Below are 20285 nucleotides of genomic sequence, written 5' to 3' on the forward strand. Positions count from 1 at the left end.
GGGTAATTGGCAGTAACTATACAAATTAACAATGCAAATTGGCAAAGGCGTCTAAAAAGCAAACCTATAGATGTGCATATGTTTGCAGATATCAGCACAAGGGTGATCAATGTAGCATTAATTATACTGGCAAAAAATTGGAAACACCCTCAAAGCCCACCACTGGCTTCTGCTTACATAAATTATGATCCGGACACACAGTGGACTGCCAGGCAGCTGTGAAGGAGAATGAGGTGGTGTGTGTTGATATGGAATACTTTCCAGAATTTAACAAGGTGCAGTACTTAAAACATGTTCCATATGTGTAAAAAGTGGGTATTTTTGGAAGGATCCACACACAGAAAGCCGGTTTAACAGGTTGCTTCTGTGGAGGAAGACAGGGGGTGTGGAGTGGAGTTTGCTTTTTACTTCAAATCTTTTAATCCAATTTGGATTTCTTTTCACTGTATGCATTGCTATTTAAAAAGAAATTGGAGAGAGAGGATCCATTACACACAAATGCCAGCAGCCACCTATGCCTTAATACCACAGGCCTCCCTCCTTTTCTCTTCCATGAAGCACACTTCCAGAAAGGTGAATCTAGTTCACCTCACCCTCTGTCAACCGGAGGAGACTGGGACCAGCACGGGGAAGGGACCAGCCCTAGGGACACAATCTCTGGATTGCCACGGTCCTGTCTGGGAGGAGCCACCAGCAACCTGTGCTGGTCTCTCCCTATCTTTTTGCACTTTGGTTACTCTTCTCTCACCTTGGGCCCTCAAGTCTTTGCAGCAGGGCTTATTTTGCTGACCTGGCCCCTCTGGCCATGGCCAGAGGCAAGCTCAATCAGTGCCATCCTAAAGCCTTAATTAGGCTCCTGGTGCCTAATTAAGCACCAATTCACAGGCCTTGTCTGCACCAGGGCCAGTGGGCTGATTTCCTGCCTGAAGGGCCACCTTCTCTGTGGGTTGCAGCCTCCTTCTATGTTGTAATTAAATTAGAGCCATTCACCACCAGCTGCCTGAGGCCATACTCAATTGCCATGGTGTCCTTCCACTCCATTGCTCACCTTCCTAGCCAACAGCCAGCCAGGGCTCCGTGCCACCCCACAGGCCAGCAGAGCCAGGGGCCCCTGGGTGAGCTGCTCAGGTTGGGGCCCCTGAAGCCCGCCTTGTTGGCACCAGAGGCTGGACCTTGCCAGCTGCTGGTGAGAGCGGAAGGATAGGTATTCTGCTTGGGTTTCAGAAACATTCCCCCCTCTCCCTGCTCACTGCCTCAGATGGGCAGAAATTTTGTGAGTACACTGTGGGGGCAGAGACTCAGATGTGTTGAATGAGACAGTCTCAGCGTGGGAAGGGAGGCCATCTAACCCAGCTGTTATGGGTTGAATTTCTCCTTTCCCCCAAACTCATAAGTTGATGTTTTAGCCCCCAGTACCTTGGAATGTGACTGTATTTGGAGGGAGGGTATTCACAGAGGTAATCAAATTAAAATTAGGTCATTGGTGGGCCTTAATCCAATATAACGGATGTCCTTGCAAAGGGGGGGGGGGATTTGGAAACAGGCATACAGGTAGAAGGCCATGGGAACAAGAAGATGGCCATCTATAAGCCATGGTGAGAGGCCTGGTGCAGATCCTTCCCTCACAGCCCTCAGATGGGACCACCCATGCTGACAACTGAGTTTTGAACTTCCAGCCTCCAGAACTACGAGATAATACATTCTGTTGGTTAAGCCACCCAGTCTGTGAGACGTTGTTATGGTATCCCTGATTAGTGAGCTAATCTGCCAACTCTGTATGACAGGGATTTCCTCTCCACCATCCCAGTAATGGGAGGTTCGCTGCTGCCTGAACATCTCCAAAGATACTGAATTCACCACCTCCTAAGAGGCAGCCAAACCCATTTCAGATGATCTTATTTGTTGGAATATTCTTCCCAAAGTCTGGATGGAATCTGGCTTCCTCCCCCAAGCCTAGTTCTACACCTGGAGCCTCACAGACCAAATCTATGAGCCACTGGAGGGCAGGAGCCTTGTTTTATTGACGTTTTTATTCCCCCAGCACAGGCCTGGAGCCTACTGGTGCCTAATGAGTATATGCCAAGTAAATGAAACTCTTGTTCCTTGGAGCCTTCTCTCTCAAAACCTCTCAGCTTCCAAATTTCTCTGCTACTGTGGCCCCTCTCTGGCCTCACACCTAAAGAAAAATGTGATTCTCTAAGTGGGGTATGGCCAGGCAGAGAAAAGCAAGGCCATCACCAACCTCCGTGACTCCTAGAGATGCTATGCATTCATTGTTGTGACTCAAGACCATGTTATCCTTTTGAGCAACCACACACCACCGATGGTTGGTGCTGTTCATCTCTCTGTACTTGTACACATGTTTTGAACCTAAGTACAGAATCTTGCATTTGTCCATATCAATTTTTTTCCTCTTTGGTTGATTTGGTTCTAATTCTGAGACCTTAAATATGGAGAATCCCCCAAAAGTCACATCACCAGTGAATGTGCTAAGCAGACCACTGATGCTGTCATTTAAGTTATTGGTAAAAATGGGGACAGAGACCAAGCCCAGTGGCTGGTTCAGAGAGGTCTCTCTGTGGTCCACATGAATCTAATTAATTAGCATCCTTTGGGTGTCAATGGTCAGCAGATAGTGGTTAAACTATCTGTCAAGGATACAAGGAAGTCACAGTGGAGATAGTAGAGATCACTGACGGCTATATATGTGGATTTAAATTCCAGCTTCCTTCCTCTCATCTGCAGTTTACAGAAGGGCAGGCCTTTTGTTTTGGTTTTGGAAACATGCTCCCCTTTTCCTGCTCACTGCCTCAGATAGGCAGAAATTTCATAAGTACACTGTGGGGCAGAGACTCAGATGTCTTGAATGAGAGAATCTCAGCGTGGGAAGGGAGGCCATCTAACCCAGCTGTTATGGGTTGAATTTCCCCTTTCCCCAAACTCATATGTTGATGTTCTATAAATTCCAATTGGGCAATTTACTTTGCATTTCTGACCCTTAGTTTCCTTATGAATAGAAACGAGAGGAAAATAATATCTATTTTATCAGGTTGTTCCGAGAAGTTAACATTTGTCCCATTCAATTCCCTAAACTGTCCGTCAAGTTCAAGTTGCCCATGAAATGCTTTGTCAAGGTAGCTGTCTTATGTCCAGATGTGAAATGACTATACTGATCCCTGGTCTACCTGTCCGTTGCCTGCCTCACAAAGGAACATCAGAACAGTGTGCCCAAGTATCTTCCAGTTTTACGTCTCCATCTTTAAGCATTCATCAGCCATAAGACTGATAACCTATTTGAAACTCTGGCTTGGTGTTGACATTAAGCTCACCGTTGTCCATCCTTTCCTCATGTTTAGAAAATTGGGATGGACATTGCCTGATTCCCTTCTCTAATTCTGCATGATTTGGAGAAGATCATGGCCAGCTTGCTCAGTGGTCTGACTGCAAGTTTGCCCCTGGGAGGTGCATTGGTTTTGACTCTGTGGATAGCAGTGGTTCTCAAACTTATGCTGTGCATCCAGATTACTTGGAGCACAGTTGAAACACACATTGTTGGGCCCCCCTCCTAGAGTTTCTGATTCACCAGGTCTGGGGTGGGCCTGAGAATTTGCATCTCTAACAAGTTCCCAGTGATGCTGATGCTGCTGGTCTGGGGACCATGAATGTTAAGAACCACTGCTTTAGAGCAGGAAAGTGGGACTGTCAGTAAAGAACCCAAAGGCCCTGTTCTCCTATCCAAGTAAAAGACTCATCTTTGCTGAAAAAACAGATATAGGAGTTGAGGAGTTCATTATACGTTTGCCCTTCATAGCCCCGATGCCATCTGCTCCTAACCCTTTGGTTCTTACTTGAAATATAAAAAGACTTTTCTGTTTTTCTTAATATTTGCATAAACTCAAACCCATCCTGACTTTGGCCTTCCTGACATGATTCTCTAGGGTGCCATCACTATTTCCTAGTTATGTGTAATAGGGGCAAATGGATGGTGATCAGGAGGATCAGGAGCAGGGAGGAGACCTGGATCTGTCCCTAACCAGCCGTGGGACCTTGTGCAAGTTACTCATTGAGGCTCAGTTTTCCTATCTTTAAAACAGGGATAATGGCAGTAGTCCTCTAGTGACATGAGATAATGCTTAGTATGGCGCGCAGCATGTAAGCATTTACTACGGTAATATGTACCCCTCAGCTGTTTTCCCACATGTCCTGTCGCAAGCCATTGAGAGCGGCATGCAGGTGGGATTGCATTTCTGAGCCTTTCTGAGTCACCACCCAAGGATGCCTGCTTTCTTCTGGAAAAAAAAAAAAAAAAAAAGCCTTTGTTGTGAACGGGCAGCCAAGCAAATTAAGAAGAGCGAAACCAAAGGCACATTCAAGGGCAAGTGGCATGGAGAGCCTCAGCTGGGGTTTCAGCACGACTGTGTCATGCCCAGGTGCTGGCTGGTGTTTGATGGGATGCTGAGGAGCTCTGACCTTTCAGCTTGTTCTCCCTGATAAGGCACTGCCCCAGGCTCTGAACAACTGTAGTGTGCACGTGTAGCCTTGATGCGCTGCTACCTGCTGTTGTCTTCTAACACTCCTTCTCCAGTGTGGCAGCTCCTGGCCCACTCAGCTCATTGCCATCCCTGTCTCTAGCCCAGTACTAAATGAGTGCAAATTTCTGCTGCACCTGGTGCACCACATTAGAGCGAGACAGTGTAGTTCAGTTCTTGGTTGTGCCACTTAAATGCTGGGTGGCCTCATACAAATGACCTAACTTGTCCGAGCTTAAGTTCCTCTTTTGCAAAATGAAGGTAACAAAATGAAGGTAACAAGTTAACATTTGTCCCCTTCGATTCCCTAAACTGTCCGTCAAGTCCAAGTTGCCCATGAAATGCTTTGTCAAGGTAGCTGACTCATGTCTAGATGTGAAATGACTATACTGACCCCTGGTTACTGCTCTAAAAGTGAATTCTCATTTGAAATTCCCACCAGCAAAGCAGAAGGGTTTCTATTTCTCCACATCCTCACGAACACTTGTTATTTTCTGTGTGTGTGTATGTGTGTTTACTAATAGCCATGCTAGAGGGTATGAAGTGATATCTCATTGAGACGGTTTGGATCTGTGTTCCCACCAAATCGCATGTCGAATTTTGTAACTCCTAATGTTGGAAGTGGGACCGGTGGGAGGTGATTAGATCATCAGGGACAGTTTCTTGGGAATGGGTTAGCACCATCCAATGGATGCTGTCCTCATGAAAATGAGTGAGTTCTCTTAAGATCCAGTTGTTTAAAAGTGTACAGCACCTCCCTCTCTCTCTTGCTCCTGCCATGTGAGACGCCTCACTCTCCCTTTGCCTTCTGTCTGAACTGGAAGCTTCCTAAGATCTCCCCAGAAGCCAAAGCCACTATGATTCCTGGAGAGCCTACAGAACTGTGAGCCAATTAAACCTCTTTTCTTTATAGATTACCCAGTCTCAGGTATTTCTTTACAGCAGTGTGAGAATGTACTAATACATTCATGTCCTTAATTTGTATTTCCCTTATGATCAGTGGAGCATCTTGTCCTGTACTTATTGGCCATTTGAATATTTTCTTTGGAGAAATATCTATTCCAAGTCTTTTGCCCATTTTCAAATTGAGTTATTTGGATTTTGTGTTGTTGAATTGTAAGAGTTCTTCACATATCCTGGATGTTAATCCCTTATCAGGTATAGTATTTGTAAATCTTTTCTCTAATTATATGAGCTGTGTTGATACACTGTCTTTTGATACACAAATGTTTTACATTTCTAGGTAGTCCAATTTATCTATTTTTTTCTTTCATTGCCTGTACTTTTGGTGTCATACTTAAAAGACCATTGCCAAACACAAGGTGACGAAAAATTTCTTGTAAGTTTTCTTCTAAGAGCGAATTTCTTCTAAGTGAAATGTACAATTAACAATGCTTTAAATACAGACAACCTACAGAATAGGAGAAAATATTCACCAACTATGCATCTGACAAAGGTCTAATATCCAGAATCTACAGGGAACTTAAACAACTCAACAAGCATAAAACAACCCCATTAAAAAATCAGCAAAAGACATGAACAGCCAATTCTCAAAAGAAGACAAATAAGTGGCCAAGAAATACCTGAAAAAATGCTGCTCATCGTGAATCATCAGAGAAATGCAAATCAAAACCACAATGAGATACCATCTTATACCAGTCAGAATGGCTACTATTAAAACGTCAAAAAACAACAGATGTTGGTGAGGATGTGGAGAAAGAGCATGCTTATATATTGTTGGTGGGACTGTAAGTTAGTTCAGCCACTGTGAAAAGCAGTTTGGAGATTTTGCAAAGAAAGTAGAACTACCATTCCACCCAGCGATCCCATTACTGGATAAGTATCCAAAAGAAAACAAATCATTCTACCAAAAGACACATGTACTGGCATGTTCATAGCAGCACTATTCATAATAGCAAGGACATGGAATCAACCTAGGTGCCCAGCAATAGTGGATTGGATAAAAAAAAGTGGTACATACACACCATATTAACAATACCCATTCACAAGAAACCCTCCCCAACGATCTAATAACTAGAGGCCGTAATCTTAAGTGAATTAACACAGGAATAGAAAACCAGATGCCACATGTTCTCACTTATAAGTGGGAGCTAAACATTGGGTATTCATGGACATAAAGATGGCAACAATAGACACTGGAGAAGAAGGGAATGGGGAAAGGGTTGAAAAACTGTTGGGTACTAAGCTTAGTACCGGGGTGATAGGATCATTTGTATCACAAACCTCAGCATCATGCAATATACCCAGGTAACAAACTTGCAGAGGTACCCCCTGAATCTAAAATAAAAGTTGAAAAAGAAAAAAAATCATTAAAATGGTAAATTTTATGTTATGTATATTTTATCACAATAAAAGTTTATTCATACCTCCCCCGCATACCCTATAAACGGGGGGGTTATTGGGCAACACATCTTAACATAGGAAAAAAGATTATTTTGCAAACTGCAGTCCATTATTGGGACTTCAAGGTGAAGAACTCATGAGTGGCTGGTTTGACTTAGTCCACTGTTCTGACTACTACAGAGTCCTGTCTTAAATTCAGCCTATTGTACTTTCCTCCTTGTGGCTCCAGCCCCTAGAACTCTTGAGTCCATAGGACAAGTCTTATGTCTTTCCCACATTGTAGCTCTCCAAGTGGCAGGTGGCAGCTGCCACAACCACAGTAGCCGCGATTGATTGATTGCATGTATACTCTGTGGGGCTCTGGGGGAAGGGGGAAGGCAGGTGATACAACCAAGCCAGTCACGGAGCTAGGGTCTAGACCTTTTGGAGGTGTCGCTACTGCCAAAGCCAATGGTTTTGATGCTAGGCCACAGTGCCTCTTGGCCAGATTCCTCCTCAATCTTCCTCTCTACAATCCCTTGGTCTTTTCTTGTGTGACTTTGTACTGCATCCCTCCCCAGCCCATTCTTCCACTTGCAGTGAACACCAGGTAAGGTCCCACCAAGGCAAGGGCTAACAACACATGCTTCCTACCTTTTCATTGGTGTCCTATTAGACCCAGCACCCTGCAAGGTCCAATGGCCCCACGGAGGGAGAGGATCATTGGCAGAAATCCTTTCCAAACCCCCTTCTCCCCTTCTTTTCCCCCTACTAAAAGCAGAGGCTAACCTCACCCATCCTGCAGTATTTCCTCCCGGGGGCTCCTGCAACTGAAGATGCTGCAGTCTCAGGATGAACAGCCTGTTTGTTTAAAGGGTTTATTACTGGTGCTTAATGCTATTTTGACAGATGAAAGTGAGTCAATTATAGCTGGAAATAGCTCTGGCTGCATCAGTTTCTTCCAGGTGGTTGCCCATTCCCCATTCAAGGGACTTCTCCTCTCCTTAACAAAAGGCAGTGTTTCTCCTCTTATCCCCAAGGACTTCAGAACCATCTCAAGAGTTTCCTCCTTCTAGGAAGAAACAATATTTAATATTTAAACAGTCCATGAGAGGAGGGGTGCCACTGCAGACCTACTCTGACAGGGATGAAGTGAAAAGACGGTCCTGACAGGCCAACCTCCAGGATAAATTATGTAGCCCCATTGAGCCCTGTGTCCATATAGGTATCATTCTGGCTCCATCAGACACACATGTGGCTGCTCCTTATCGAATGTCTCTTTAGGGCTTTCTTGGGGGCAATGGGTTTTCCCTGTTGATATCCATCTTAATGATACCAGTGTTGGTCACAGGCTTGGGTGACCACACTCACCTTCATGAGGACAAGAATCCTTTGTGGGTGGCTCAGAAGGCTTCCCAAGGTCACACTGATTTATGCTAAGGCCCCAATGAAGAGCATCCTGATGCCCCTCAGTCAGTGGGGAGTCTGTACACTGGGCTCTTTCATGTCCCTGCTGATCTGCCATGTGGTTGGATGGGCAACTGGGTATAGGGCTTGACCCCAAGCTGGGAGGTCAGGAGTGTGGTAGCGTATATATTTGTAACAGGCATCTCATACTTCATATGCTCAAGAAAGAACTTCCTTCTGCAATGCCCCCAAACATGCGTGGGCTTTTCTAAGCCCTTCTATCACAGAATATGGCACTGCCATATTAAGCTTGTTTGCTTGGGCTTGTTTGCTCAAACTCTAATTCTAAGAGTCATCCTGGGTTTTTCTCTTTCTCTCCCCCATTATGGTCCTTAAACAGAATCCACCAGTAAAACCTGCTGCCTTTACCTCCAAATTTTATAGCAAATCTGACCAACTCTTAGATATCCCATGCCATAATCCTAGTCTAAGCCATCATCATTTCTTGCCAGAGCTATTGCAACAGCTTCCCACCAAATATTCCAGCTTTCATTCTTGCTGGAGGGATCTTTTAAAGACACAACTCAGATCTTCTCCCTCACCTCCTTCACTGCCCCTCAAACTTAGAATCAAATCCAAACTCTTTACCATGGCCCATAAACATATGTGCATTCTAGTTCCTACCTCTCTCACTAACATCATCTCCTCCCCTTTCTCCTTGCTCACTCTGTTTCAACCACATTTGTCTCTTGGTTGAACCTTGAGCACACCCTCCCACCTCAAGGCCTTTGCACTTAAGGTTCCCTCCACCTGGAAGGTTCCTACCCCAGATCTGCACATGGCTGGTGCTGTTTCGTTCCTTGAGACTTAGCTCAAACCAACTTCTTTCCAGAGAAGACTTTCCTGACAGCACTATTTAAAAGTATCTTCTTTATTTGTTTACCTGTAATTTATCTTTCCCTATAAGAAAACATAATTGTTAATGAGATCTGGGACTTTATTTTATTCACAACCATATCTTAGTGTCTAGAACAGAGCCTGGCACATAGTAATCACTTAATAAATATAGGTGGAATGAATATGTGTAGGTTTTAAAATGCATCTACAAATGGGCACTTTCCCATTGAAAGGCAGGGTCTATGTCTACTTCCCTTGATTCTAAGCTAATTTAATGACTAGATGGCTAGTAGATGATAATAGAAGTGACACTATGTGGTCTTAAAATGTGATGCAGCTTCTGCCTTGGTCTCTGGGCCACTTGTGCTAGAGCCTGGGCCACCATGTACACGTCTGACCACTCTAAGGCTATCATGCTATGAGGAAGCCCAATCTAGCCCATGCAGAGAGATCCTTTAAAGAAACCCTAATATTATAAAGAGAGGGAGAGACGCATGGTTAACCCCAGCTGCTTCAGCCCCCCACTGTTTTACTTCTAGCCAATCTGACTGCACCTGACCTAAGAACCATCTGGGTGAGCCCTTCTCAGATTCTTAGCCAATAGAAATTGTAAACAATATAAAATGAATGTTGCTGTTGTTTTTTTAAGCTATTAAGTCATGAGATGACTTTTACTGCAACAGAAAACTGGAATAGAGTGACTGAATGATTAATATTAAACTATTTTTCTTGTGGCTGCTATAATGGGCACTAGTAAATTCCTAGCCAATTTACTGATCCAAGTGCCAGGGAGATCTATGCCAGGTCACATGAATGGGAGGAAACAAGGAGGAGATTGGGAACTACTACTTGTTTGGCTGGGGCTGTTTAAGAATGCCATCCAGGTTGACATGGACTTCTTGATAGGAATAGTTCAGACCCTCCTCAACATTTCCTATTTGTTTTCCTTAATTCTTGGAATCTCTTTCCTGGAATTAGAGATCCAGGCCTAACCAGGAGAATCCTTAGCTAATTAGTTACATCAAAACTCTTCTTAGAGAGAGTGGATTCCATTGCTTTAACTCTCCCTATCTCTTTCATATTGCCTAGGTAAAATTCCCTTCCATCTTAGAGAGAAGAGCGTGTGGACAAAAACATCCTAGGAGACGCTCCTTTGAAGATCTCAGCCCAGTCAACAAGATGTGCTCTGCAGAGTTAGAGCATATTGCACTGAGACATAAAGATGGCGATGAATGATGATAACATTAAGTGTTTCTACCGAAATATACTAGGCATTTCACATCCATTATCTCATTTAGTCTTCACATCCTCCAATGTTACCATTCCCACTCATATTTCACTGAAGAGGCAACTAAAGTTTAAAGAGATTAAGGTGAATTACTTGAAGTCAAGTGCATCTGATCCTGATTTTCTTGAAAATCACGCACCTGGGATGGTATGTGACTTGCCAGCCACCGTCTCTCTTCCCATGTTCATGGCATCTGTTCCCACTGAGCCTCGACACAGCCCCACCCCCAGGATCATTCTCAACTCAGCTCTCTAGGCAAGCAGTACCCATTGGTCAAAATTGGCATGCCAGATGAAACCCACTTGCCAAACCCCCTCATCTCTCAAGGAGTGGAGGCTCAGAAAGGCCAGGTGACTTGCTGAGGCCATCCAGAAGTGAGTGGTGGAGCTGGGGTGGAAATGCACCTGGGAAAAGGATACTGCCTACCAAGAATCTCCCACACTTAGTGACAGTCCTACTGGCCTGTAGGGAGGCCACTCACCCGCGAACAGCGTGCAGCAGGCGCAGTGAGGGGTATGCAGTGCGCACGTTGACATGGTGCTTCAGGATAAGCTCGTTGACCCACTCAACACGCTCCTTGCCGCCCCTGGCCATGAAGGCAGGGATCCACAGGATGCTGCCATTGAGGCTGTGCAGCCGCTGCAGCAGCTTCTCCCGCCACGTGGCATTGATCAAGTCCTCAAAGGCCCGCTGGATGACCGAGGGGTTCATGGTTACCAGGTCTGTCTTGAGCCCCACATCCCGGGCGTACTCCTGTACTGGGGCCAGGTTGCACCTGCCAGAGAAAAAGGCAACATGATCCTTTTGGGAAAGCTGAGACCCCTTCTTCTATTTAACTTCATCCCATCCTTTGCCTCTCCTTGCTTCTTTCTCATCCCCAAACAAAGACCCAGGGCATCTCTCCACACTCACAGGCCCCTCCCGTCATCCTTTCTCCTCCTTTTTCTGCCACAAATGTTTACTGAGTTCATACCATGTACCTAGAACTTTGCTAGACCCTGTGGACGTAAATGCCTGTCTTCTGGAGTTCAGGATCTAGGAGAGGAGGAAAGAAGCAAGTAAGCCAGTCCTCAGTCCACAAGATGATGATGCTGTTGCCAAGAGTGACCTGGCCCATTAGTTGACAGAGTGAGGGATCCGAAGGCAGACTTCCAGGCTCTAAACTCGCTTTGACACTTTCTACCTGTGTGATTCTGGGAAACTTGCTCAATCTCTCTGTGCTTCCTGAGACCTTCCATTACTTTAGCTATGATAGAGATCACAACAGCATCCCTCCCAAGGATTAAAAGAATTGCTACATGCTCAGTACTTAGAACACTACTGGATATAGTAAGAGCTTGATAAATGCTAACTGTTGTCATCATTTTTATGGGAAGGAGGAGTGTCAGGTGGACTTCCCTGAGGTGGTGACCACTAAGCAGAAGTCTATTAGTGGACAAGGTACATGAAAAGAGTGCTTCTCCAGTTTGCCAAGTCAGAAGAATCACCCCAGGCACTCATTAAAAATACAGATTCCCCAGTTCCTCACCCGGAGATTCTGATTCAGCAGGTGAGCCTAAGCATTGATACCGATTTTTCACAAGCCCTTCCTCTTCAGGTAGTGTTATAGCCAAACAGTTTAGGAATACCATGCTATAGCACTGTGGGCACAAGAAAGGTATCCAAGGGCAGAGATGTGGGAAACAACATGGGTGTTTAGGGAAAGGCAAGTGATTTGGTCTGACTGGAGTATATTGTGTGGAGGAAATGGGGTTTGGGAGGCAAGCAGAGTGAGGTATCAAAGGACCTGTGTGCCAGGGACTTGGTTCTGAGGGCAATAGGGAGCCACTGAGGGTTCTGGAGCAGGAGAGTGACAGGGATGGTTTAGAAATTTTGGCCACAATTAGAAAGCAATGAGATGACGTTGCGGTATGGATTGGAGGGGATGGAGTTGGGTACTGGAGGGCAAACTCAGAGGCCACTGCAAACTCATGTTGACAAGTCAGGCTGCCTGGGTTAAACAGCAGAGGCTATTTAACCTGACGACTTCCTTGTGGGAGACCCAGCCTGGGTGTGCATACCTGGGTTTCCTGCCTGTGCCTGGGACTGGGATGGCAGCAGAGGGCACTGCAGGGGAGGTCTGGCTGCTGTCTGGCACAGAGGATTTAATGGTGGAAAAGCCCTTTGACCAGTGAAAAGAAGTCTGAGAAATCCAGTTAAGAGTGTAAAAATAGAGGCTGGAGACATGAAGACAAGGGATCGCAAGTCATCATCAAATGAAGAAATCCAGGAACGCACCATTTATCCCTCCCTTTAAGCAAGGACTTTCCTTTTTCAACAACTGGGGAGAAAAAGTGGGTTAATCAGAAAGAAAACTCCTATTTTTTGAGCCCCTGGTGTGTGCCAGGCACTGACCGGTCCTTTAACATAGGTCAACTGATTTTATTGTGACCCAGTTTTAATCACCCTCCTGTTACAAGTGAGGAAATGGAGGCTCAGTGTGTGAGAATTAACTTGCTCAAAGGCCTGGAGCTAGAAAGCGAACCACCAGGAGTCAAGCTCAGGTATATTCAACTCAAAGAGCCTGTTTGTGATTTCAGACTGAACGCCCTAAAATATCCCCTCTTCCCATCCCTGCCCCTAGGTCTTGCTATCTTTAACTGTGACTAAACACTACACAGGGATAGGATTGCCTTGGGTCAATTTCCCTTCAGAAGCCCTTGCCACAGGCCTCAGAGACTGAGGTGTCACTGTAGTACATCAGTCAGTGTGGGGCTGCCCAGGTCTCAGTTACTCCTATTGCCTTGAAACCCAGCTGAGCCAGGCTTCCAAGGCTTTCCTGAAGGTCTGGGGCCAATTCTAGGCCAAGCTCCAGGTCCCGAGAGCAGGGCCAAGTGGACTCCATGCAGTTCACCGGAAGCAACGATGGGGCAGGAGGGCTGTCACAGAGGCAAGGAGAATGAAGGGGATGTGGCACCCAACCCTGGCGGCTCACAAGGTGGCCCAGAAAGGTGAAGCAGGAAACACACTCTCAACTACAATGTTGGCCAGTCTGGGATGCCACCTCCTGGAAGATGTTGTGGGCAATGGGAACAGGGGCTGTGTGCTCCTTGTAGGCAGGCCCCAGCCCTCATTCAGGATAGGACTCGGCTCACAGTAGGGGCTTCATACCTTACCTGCAGAGGCACAAGAAGAGGGAGGCAGGGAGGGGCTGTGAAGTCCAAGCTTTTCCAATGACTGTGCCTCAGTGAGGATGCTGGGGTGGGGGAGCTCTGCCCTAAGTGGACTGTCTAGACGTCTTCCTTCCCCACCAGATGTGAATTGCTTCATTTAGGTGAGAAGGAGGCGTTAGGAAGGGGTTCAATCTGATCTAGGCTCTCTTTTGTCCAGCAGTAGGCCAGGCCTCCCAAAGTGACTTCTGGATTGGCTTGACTCCGGACAGGAGAGGAGTCACTCCCTTCCAGAAACCACCACACCCACAGGTACACATTGAGGAGTACTCTGCAGGGTGAGAGAGGCAACTTGGGCAGGCTCTGGAAGCCAACTACCCGGTCCACAGCCTGGCTCCAGCCCTCACTAGCTGTGTGGCACTTGCCTCTCTGCCTCAATTTCCTCACTGCAAAGCCAGGATAAAAATAGAGCACTCTATACACAGTAGTTGTGAGAATGAAATAAGTTAATAAACACGAAGTGCATAGAATAGCACCTGGTACATTCCAAGTGGCCAACAAATGGTAAGGGATAACAATGATGATAATGTGATTTATCCATGGAAGGGCATTTGTTCATCAGATTCTCCTTACGGAAGAAGTGCGTGCGTGTGTGTGCATGCGTTTGTGTGTGTGCCCAATGAAGTTCTGATTCCCAAACAGCTGGGAGCTTATACTTTGCGCACAGGATCCCAGATAGACACAGTGTCCTTAGCCTGGCATTGCAGGATCATGGGGCTCTCCTGGGACCAGCCTCCCATCCATTCCCAGCAGCACTTTGTGCAGCTGATGCTTGCTTAAGCAGTGCCCTGCCTGATCCATGCATCTGCCTTCTTGCTTCCATGCCTCTCTTCTTGCTGTTTCCTCCTCGTCACCACTTTCACTGGTCAAAGGCAACTCACACTCTAATGCCGCTTCTGCCGGACGCCTGCCTTGAACTCCCTAGGAGGCACTAGGTTTTGCAAGATCGTTGCATTTTGCGTGCCATGTGTCCCACCAGGACTTACAAGCTTGTCTTCCCCACACAGAGTTTTCTGAGAGGGGGTGAGGTCTTGCGTGTCTGTGCATTTCTCCCACAGAAGAGGTAGGGTGAATGGATTGAAGACTTGGACTGGCAGAGACAGAAACCTCTATCAGGAGTTTCACAGTGTCTGCCATTCTAGCAAAGCCACACGGAGGCTCTCCTCTGGCCTGGCACAGCCTTGGACAGGAGGCCTGGAGATGGACACAACCACTCTAGTCTGGAGGAGCTCACCACTTGGGGGTGAGGTGGGTGGAGTGGAGACAGAGTCCCCAGGGAATTAACACTTAGTGTCCCTGTTGTGTGGGAGACACCATCCCAGGCATATTCCCATATGCCATCTCATTTAATGCTTGCAACATCACACTCACGCTCTCTTTATTGTTAGTGTGGGGCTTTGGCCTGTAGCATATTTCCAAGTGCAGGGCATGGAACAAACTCCTAGATTGGAAGAACCCAGCGGAACAGTCCCAGCGGGGTGGAGGAGCTAGTGCCACTACTGGGTACCGTATCCCTGATGTCAAACGTTAGTCTGTACACAGTGGGGCTGCAAAATCTTGTCCTAAAACACCCCTCAGGTCCACCCCAGAGACACGTGGGAGTTTCAGAGCCATGAACATAGGCCTAAGGGACAAAGAACAACTGCACTTTTTGAAGTAGCTTGCTCCTTGGCACTTTTGATCCATATTTTCCAAGTATGTGTGGATGGGTGTGGACATGACTCCCAGGAGTGAGGCAGAGTACACCCCGGCTGCGCCTCTCCACGTGCAGTCACACACCAGCAGTGGCGTCCCCTGGGGTGCTTGTTAGAAATGCTGAGTTGCCGGCCCCACCCTAGACCCCAAAACTCTGCATGTCAATAAGCCCAGGAGACTCCTGTGCACGGTAAAGTCTGAGAAGCACTGGGCTAGAGCACAGACCTTATTCATAATGAAAGAACCTCAAGGCCAGCCAGTCCACCCAGCCCGTTTTACAAATGATAAAACTGAGGCCCAGAAAGGCAGAGAGATACACCCCCAAGTCATGTGACAAATGGGTAGCAAAGCCAAGGCCCAGCTTTGAACCGCACACTGCTATGTGAAAGGGTTCCAAAAGGAAACTGTGGCCAAGATCTGCCTCTAAAAATTCCTGGGTCAGGACTTCACGGGCTGTGTGAAGCTCACCGTGGGGACTCATGACTTGTGACAATGGAAGAGGCATGGCTTAAGTGTATGGCATTAGGTCAGAAAGCCGCCCCCCCTATACTGCTGGGCAGTCCTGGAGGGTAGCCGACCCCCTGGGAGGAGGCCTTGGCCCCCACACCCTCACCTTTAATGCCCAACCGTCACTCCTTCTCTGACTTCCAATCAGACAGACCTGCCACACTTCCTTCTTCCTTTCCCCTCCTCTCACCCTCCCTCTACTAGTCTTTAGACTAAAGGGCTCTGAAAAACAGGGACTGAGCTGTTGGATGTGCCAGGGCCAGACGGACCTGGCAGAGGATGACAAAACTCTGGCTGCCAGGCTGCGGTAGCATTTCAATCCCAGTGGATGCAAGAGTAAAGACACGGTTTCTTCCCATGTCCCAAGGTTTAGGGAACTCTACGATAAGGTGGCTTCCCAAAGCCCCAGGACAAGGCTGTCTTTGCCTCGAGTTGGTCTCCACAGAAACACGAGAACGTATGCAGTTCTGCCAGGGCTGGGGAGCCGGCTGCAATGAAACTCGAGGCTCTGCATGCCCTAATTTTGACCGAGAGACAGCAAAGCCTTGTTTCCATGACTGTAGTGGGTTGGGGGTCAGGTGTCAGGGCCAAGGGCAACCTTGTGTACAAATGTCCCAGGCAACTGGGAAATGAGAGCAGATATTTTCGAGAAAATAACAGTCAGGTACAAAATCCAAGTTTCTCTGTTACTCCCGCACTTCCCAGATTTTGAGAACAGGGTAATAAAGTCTCTGGTAGGGCACCCCCTTCCAAGACACTTACAAGAGTTTTGCAAAGTTGAACCAACAACTAGCCAGCCCAGGAGATTCTCTTACCAACCTTTTGTACCAGGCTCTACCTCAGGGGATCAGCAAACTTTTTCTGTAAAGGGCCAGATAATAACATTTTCTGCTTTGCAGGTGATATGATCTCTCTGTTGTGACTCTGCAATTCCACCCCATGACTTAACCGTGCCCAGTGACTCCACTCTCTTTGTAGTGAGACAACAGCCACAAATGATATGAAAATGGGTGGCGTGGCTGTGTTCCAACCAAACTTTATTTACAAAAGTAGGCTGCGGGCCAACATCTGCCCACCTCTGCTGTGGATCAGTGATTCTCAACCTTGGCTGTAAATCAGAATGACCTGTGCTCCCTGGGTTGCCCGCACCCCTGCCACGCCTCTCTTCCCCTCTCCTCCATTGATTTAATTGGTTTGAGATACATTCTGGACATTGGAGGCGAAGCTCCCCAAATGATTCTGATGGTTGAGAGTAGGGGCTAACTCTGTCAAGGCCTCGTTTCAGTCTCTTGGGACAACTGGCAATGCTCCACTGAAACACAGCCTGCCTGCTGCTCTGGCCCCAGAGTGCCTGCTGGGGTGTGTTACCTGATGACGAAGCTGTGGGCGTCAATCTCCTGCCCACAGCCACTGTTCAGCAAGACCCCCGAGTTGCCCACGATGGCACAAGTCCCAAAGTGCTTGTTCTTCAGTGGCGAAGTCCTGGGGAGGAGCTCGTAGAGGTTCTGAGACACATTCATGGTGCTGTCTCGATCGAAGATGTAATGAATAATGTCTCCAGGCTTCAGAGTTCCTTTTAGGACAGAAATGTCCTTTTCAGCATCCAAGAACTTTAAAATTTGCTTCCTGTGAAAAGCAAACATGCGTGAGGAAAGTCTCCATGGTGCCAGCTGCCCTTTGCCAGCCCAGCTTTTCCTATCCGGGGTCGTCCTGCAGGGTGGCTGCAGCCCAGCCAACACACAGAGTATGCTGAGAGCTCAGATGCCCTTGAGAACGGGTTCCAGGCAGGGACGGCCAGAAGTGGCCCAGAAGCAACTATGGTGGTGGCCAATATGGGGGTTGCCAGGGTTACACCCTCTTCCTTTGCGAGGTGAAAACTGCTCTGGGAAATCACTCCATTAGGACTGGAGGTGAGCTCCTCAAGCGGGCCCCAGAAGGAAGGGTGGCCCATCACCCCAGTTTCCCCAGGACTGCCTGGCCTAGGCACTGAAAGACCCATGTCCCTGAAAGCCCCTCAGTCTGGGGCACACCCAGACATTTGGTGACCTTATATTACTCTCACTCTCTTAGGCGGATTTAGGGCCACCCTCTGACAGGGATGAAAATGAACGGTTAGGTACAAAATCTAAGTTTCTCTGTTACTCCCACACTTCCTAGATTTTGAGAAAAGGATACTAAAGTCTAGGAGCAGAAAGCCAGATGACAGGTGCCTCTCACTCCTTACTGGCCCATTTTCTTCCACGGAAGCTTTCTCTGGGCAAAGGAGCTTTCTGGGGGGATGGATACTGTGACGTGTATGGACATTTTCTGCCTCTGAGACACTGAGAGGATGGCCTGCCATCCTGCAAGCTGGAGCATGTCCGCTTGCTGCCCCCCTCAAGTTGCTATCTAGTGTTTATCGGGGGGGATTATAAATATGGACCCCTTCATGGTCTCACAGAGACCAGGTTGTTTCAGAACGAAGGACAGCTCTCTAGACTCTAGGGTAGCTTTGATTTAGAGAAAGTTCTCGAATCGAATCATCTAGCAAAGCACAAAGAAAAGATCGAGTGGGGTCAGGAAAGGGATGGGTGTCCTCTTGGACTTGCCAAAAAAGCTTCACCTGAAACACACAGCTTCCCCTAAGGAGCCTGAGAATCCTAGCTGGGGGTTCTACTTAAAGAACTGTTTAAATCACCCGAGATTTTTAGAAATGATTCCAGTCATAAAGAGAAAGAAATTGGGTACCTAGATAAGCTGAAATTAATTTCATATTCTGCTGCAAATTCCTATCTAGAACAGATACAAAGATGCTGTTCTTTGTTTTCAGAGTCCTGGAGGTGCAGAATTTTCATGCCCTTTGCAAATGTGAGACGCTGCAGGATGGCTGTCCCATCTCACAGATAGTAACACTGAGGCCTGAAAGCCTGCTGGATTTGAGATGCTCACAACCTGTGGTACATTCCAGTAGGCTGCACATTCAGTCACTTGGGGAACCTTTAAATCCTTCAAATCTCCAGGCTTACATGTGAGAAATCTTGATTCTGAGAGTGGCCCAGTTGTCAGCATTGCTCTCAAAAGCTCCCCAGGTGACTTTAATGTGTGTCCAGGTTCAAGCGCCTCTGGGGAAGTCAGGGGGCAGCTAGAATGCTTGGTAAGCTTGATGCTTCTCATCCATTATCTTTCCTTATTAATGACCTGCATCTCTTGCTATCATGTAGGGGAAACCACCCTTGCAGAATAATTCGTATCTGTTGATGGAAAACAGAGGCATTGTTTTTATTTATTGTGCTTTACCAAGGATTATATGACTTGACAAACTAATAGAGTTGGGAAATTGCTGAAACCTTTACAATTACTTACCCCAAGGTATTTAAAAACAAAGAGAGCCCCTAGAAAGCCCATAAATAAACACCTCTGTGAGTGAATTAATTTCTAACTAATTATGAGAAATTACCATCAATTATTAAACATCATTCCAAATCACTTGCAGAATCTTTTATTATGAATAATCTTGGTGATTAATTGAAGCTGGAGGAGATTCTTTTTCCCTCTCGGGGAAGGTACGCTGTTGCTCCTGAGGGGACTGTGTTTGCAGGGTCTTTATGAAGGACAGTCTCATCTTCACGAGGGGTGGGGGAGCTATTTCTCTACCCAATGGTTGGAGAAAGGGACATTGAGGACCATGGGTAGCTCATACTGGCAGGAGGATTTCATTCACGGTGGTGTAGTGGGGAGAATGGTGACCCCCCTAAAATATATGTCCACCTCCTAACCCCTGGAACCTATGAATGTGACCACATTTCAAAAGAGCATCTTTACAGATGTAATTAACTTAAGGATCTGGAGATGAGATTATCCTGGATTACCCGGGTGGGCTCTAAATTCAATGACAGGTGTCCTTATAGGAGACAGAAGAGAAGAAGACAGAGGCACAGAGGAGAGGGCCACATGAAGATGGAGGCAGGGGTTGGAGTTCTGCGGCCACCAGAGGCTGGAAAGGGCAAGAGGATGGGTTCTCCCTTGGAGCCTGCAAGGGGGTGCTCAGAATTCTGGCATCCAGAGCAGTGCAAGAATAAATTTCGGTTGTTTTAGGCCACCGTGTCGGTGGTAATTTGTTATAGCAGCCCTAGGGAACCAATGCAGTTGGGGTTGCTGACTCCACAGTGCCCCTGATCAAAGCGGGCAGCTGTTAGGGATTTGTGAGGGGGATAGAGGGCCACCAGGAGGCCTCTGAAGAGGCGCTGAGTAAGGAGTGCAGGGTGGCAGGGAGTCAGCTACTTCCGATGATTTCTCAGCTGCCAGGTCCCCAGAGCTCATGCCTTTCAACTCCTCAGCCCTGCACAGGTCCCAAAACTAAGCTTGAAGAACTAGGGTGCAGGGGCATTTCCATTCTGATAGTGAGCCTTGTGGCAGGGGCAACTCCCTGCT

The 20285-nt window shown here is 47.1% G+C and overlaps 1 protein-coding gene across 2 annotated transcripts in view; it reads right to left on the reverse strand.

Annotated features, from left to right (window-relative positions):
• ST8SIA2 (ST8 alpha-N-acetyl-neuraminide alpha-2,8-sialyltransferase 2) overlaps positions 1–20285 on the reverse strand; it is a 75043-nt gene that overhangs the window by 12847 nt on the left and 41911 nt on the right. For both annotated transcript variants that reach the window (XM_023220834.1, XM_023220833.1), the window contains 2 exons: positions 17244–17501; positions 10946–11239 (listed from right to left, as the gene is read on the reverse strand). In XM_023220834.1, the coding sequence (XP_023076602.1) occupies positions 10946–11239; positions 17244–17501 (552 nt within the window). The remainder of the gene's footprint in view (positions 1–10945; positions 11240–17243; positions 17502–20285) is intronic.

This window comes from Piliocolobus tephrosceles, chromosome 6 (genome assembly GCF_002776525.5).
Source record: "Piliocolobus tephrosceles isolate RC106 chromosome 6, ASM277652v3, whole genome shotgun sequence".
NCBI classification, from domain to species: Eukaryota; Metazoa; Chordata; class Mammalia; order Primates; family Cercopithecidae; genus Piliocolobus; species Piliocolobus tephrosceles.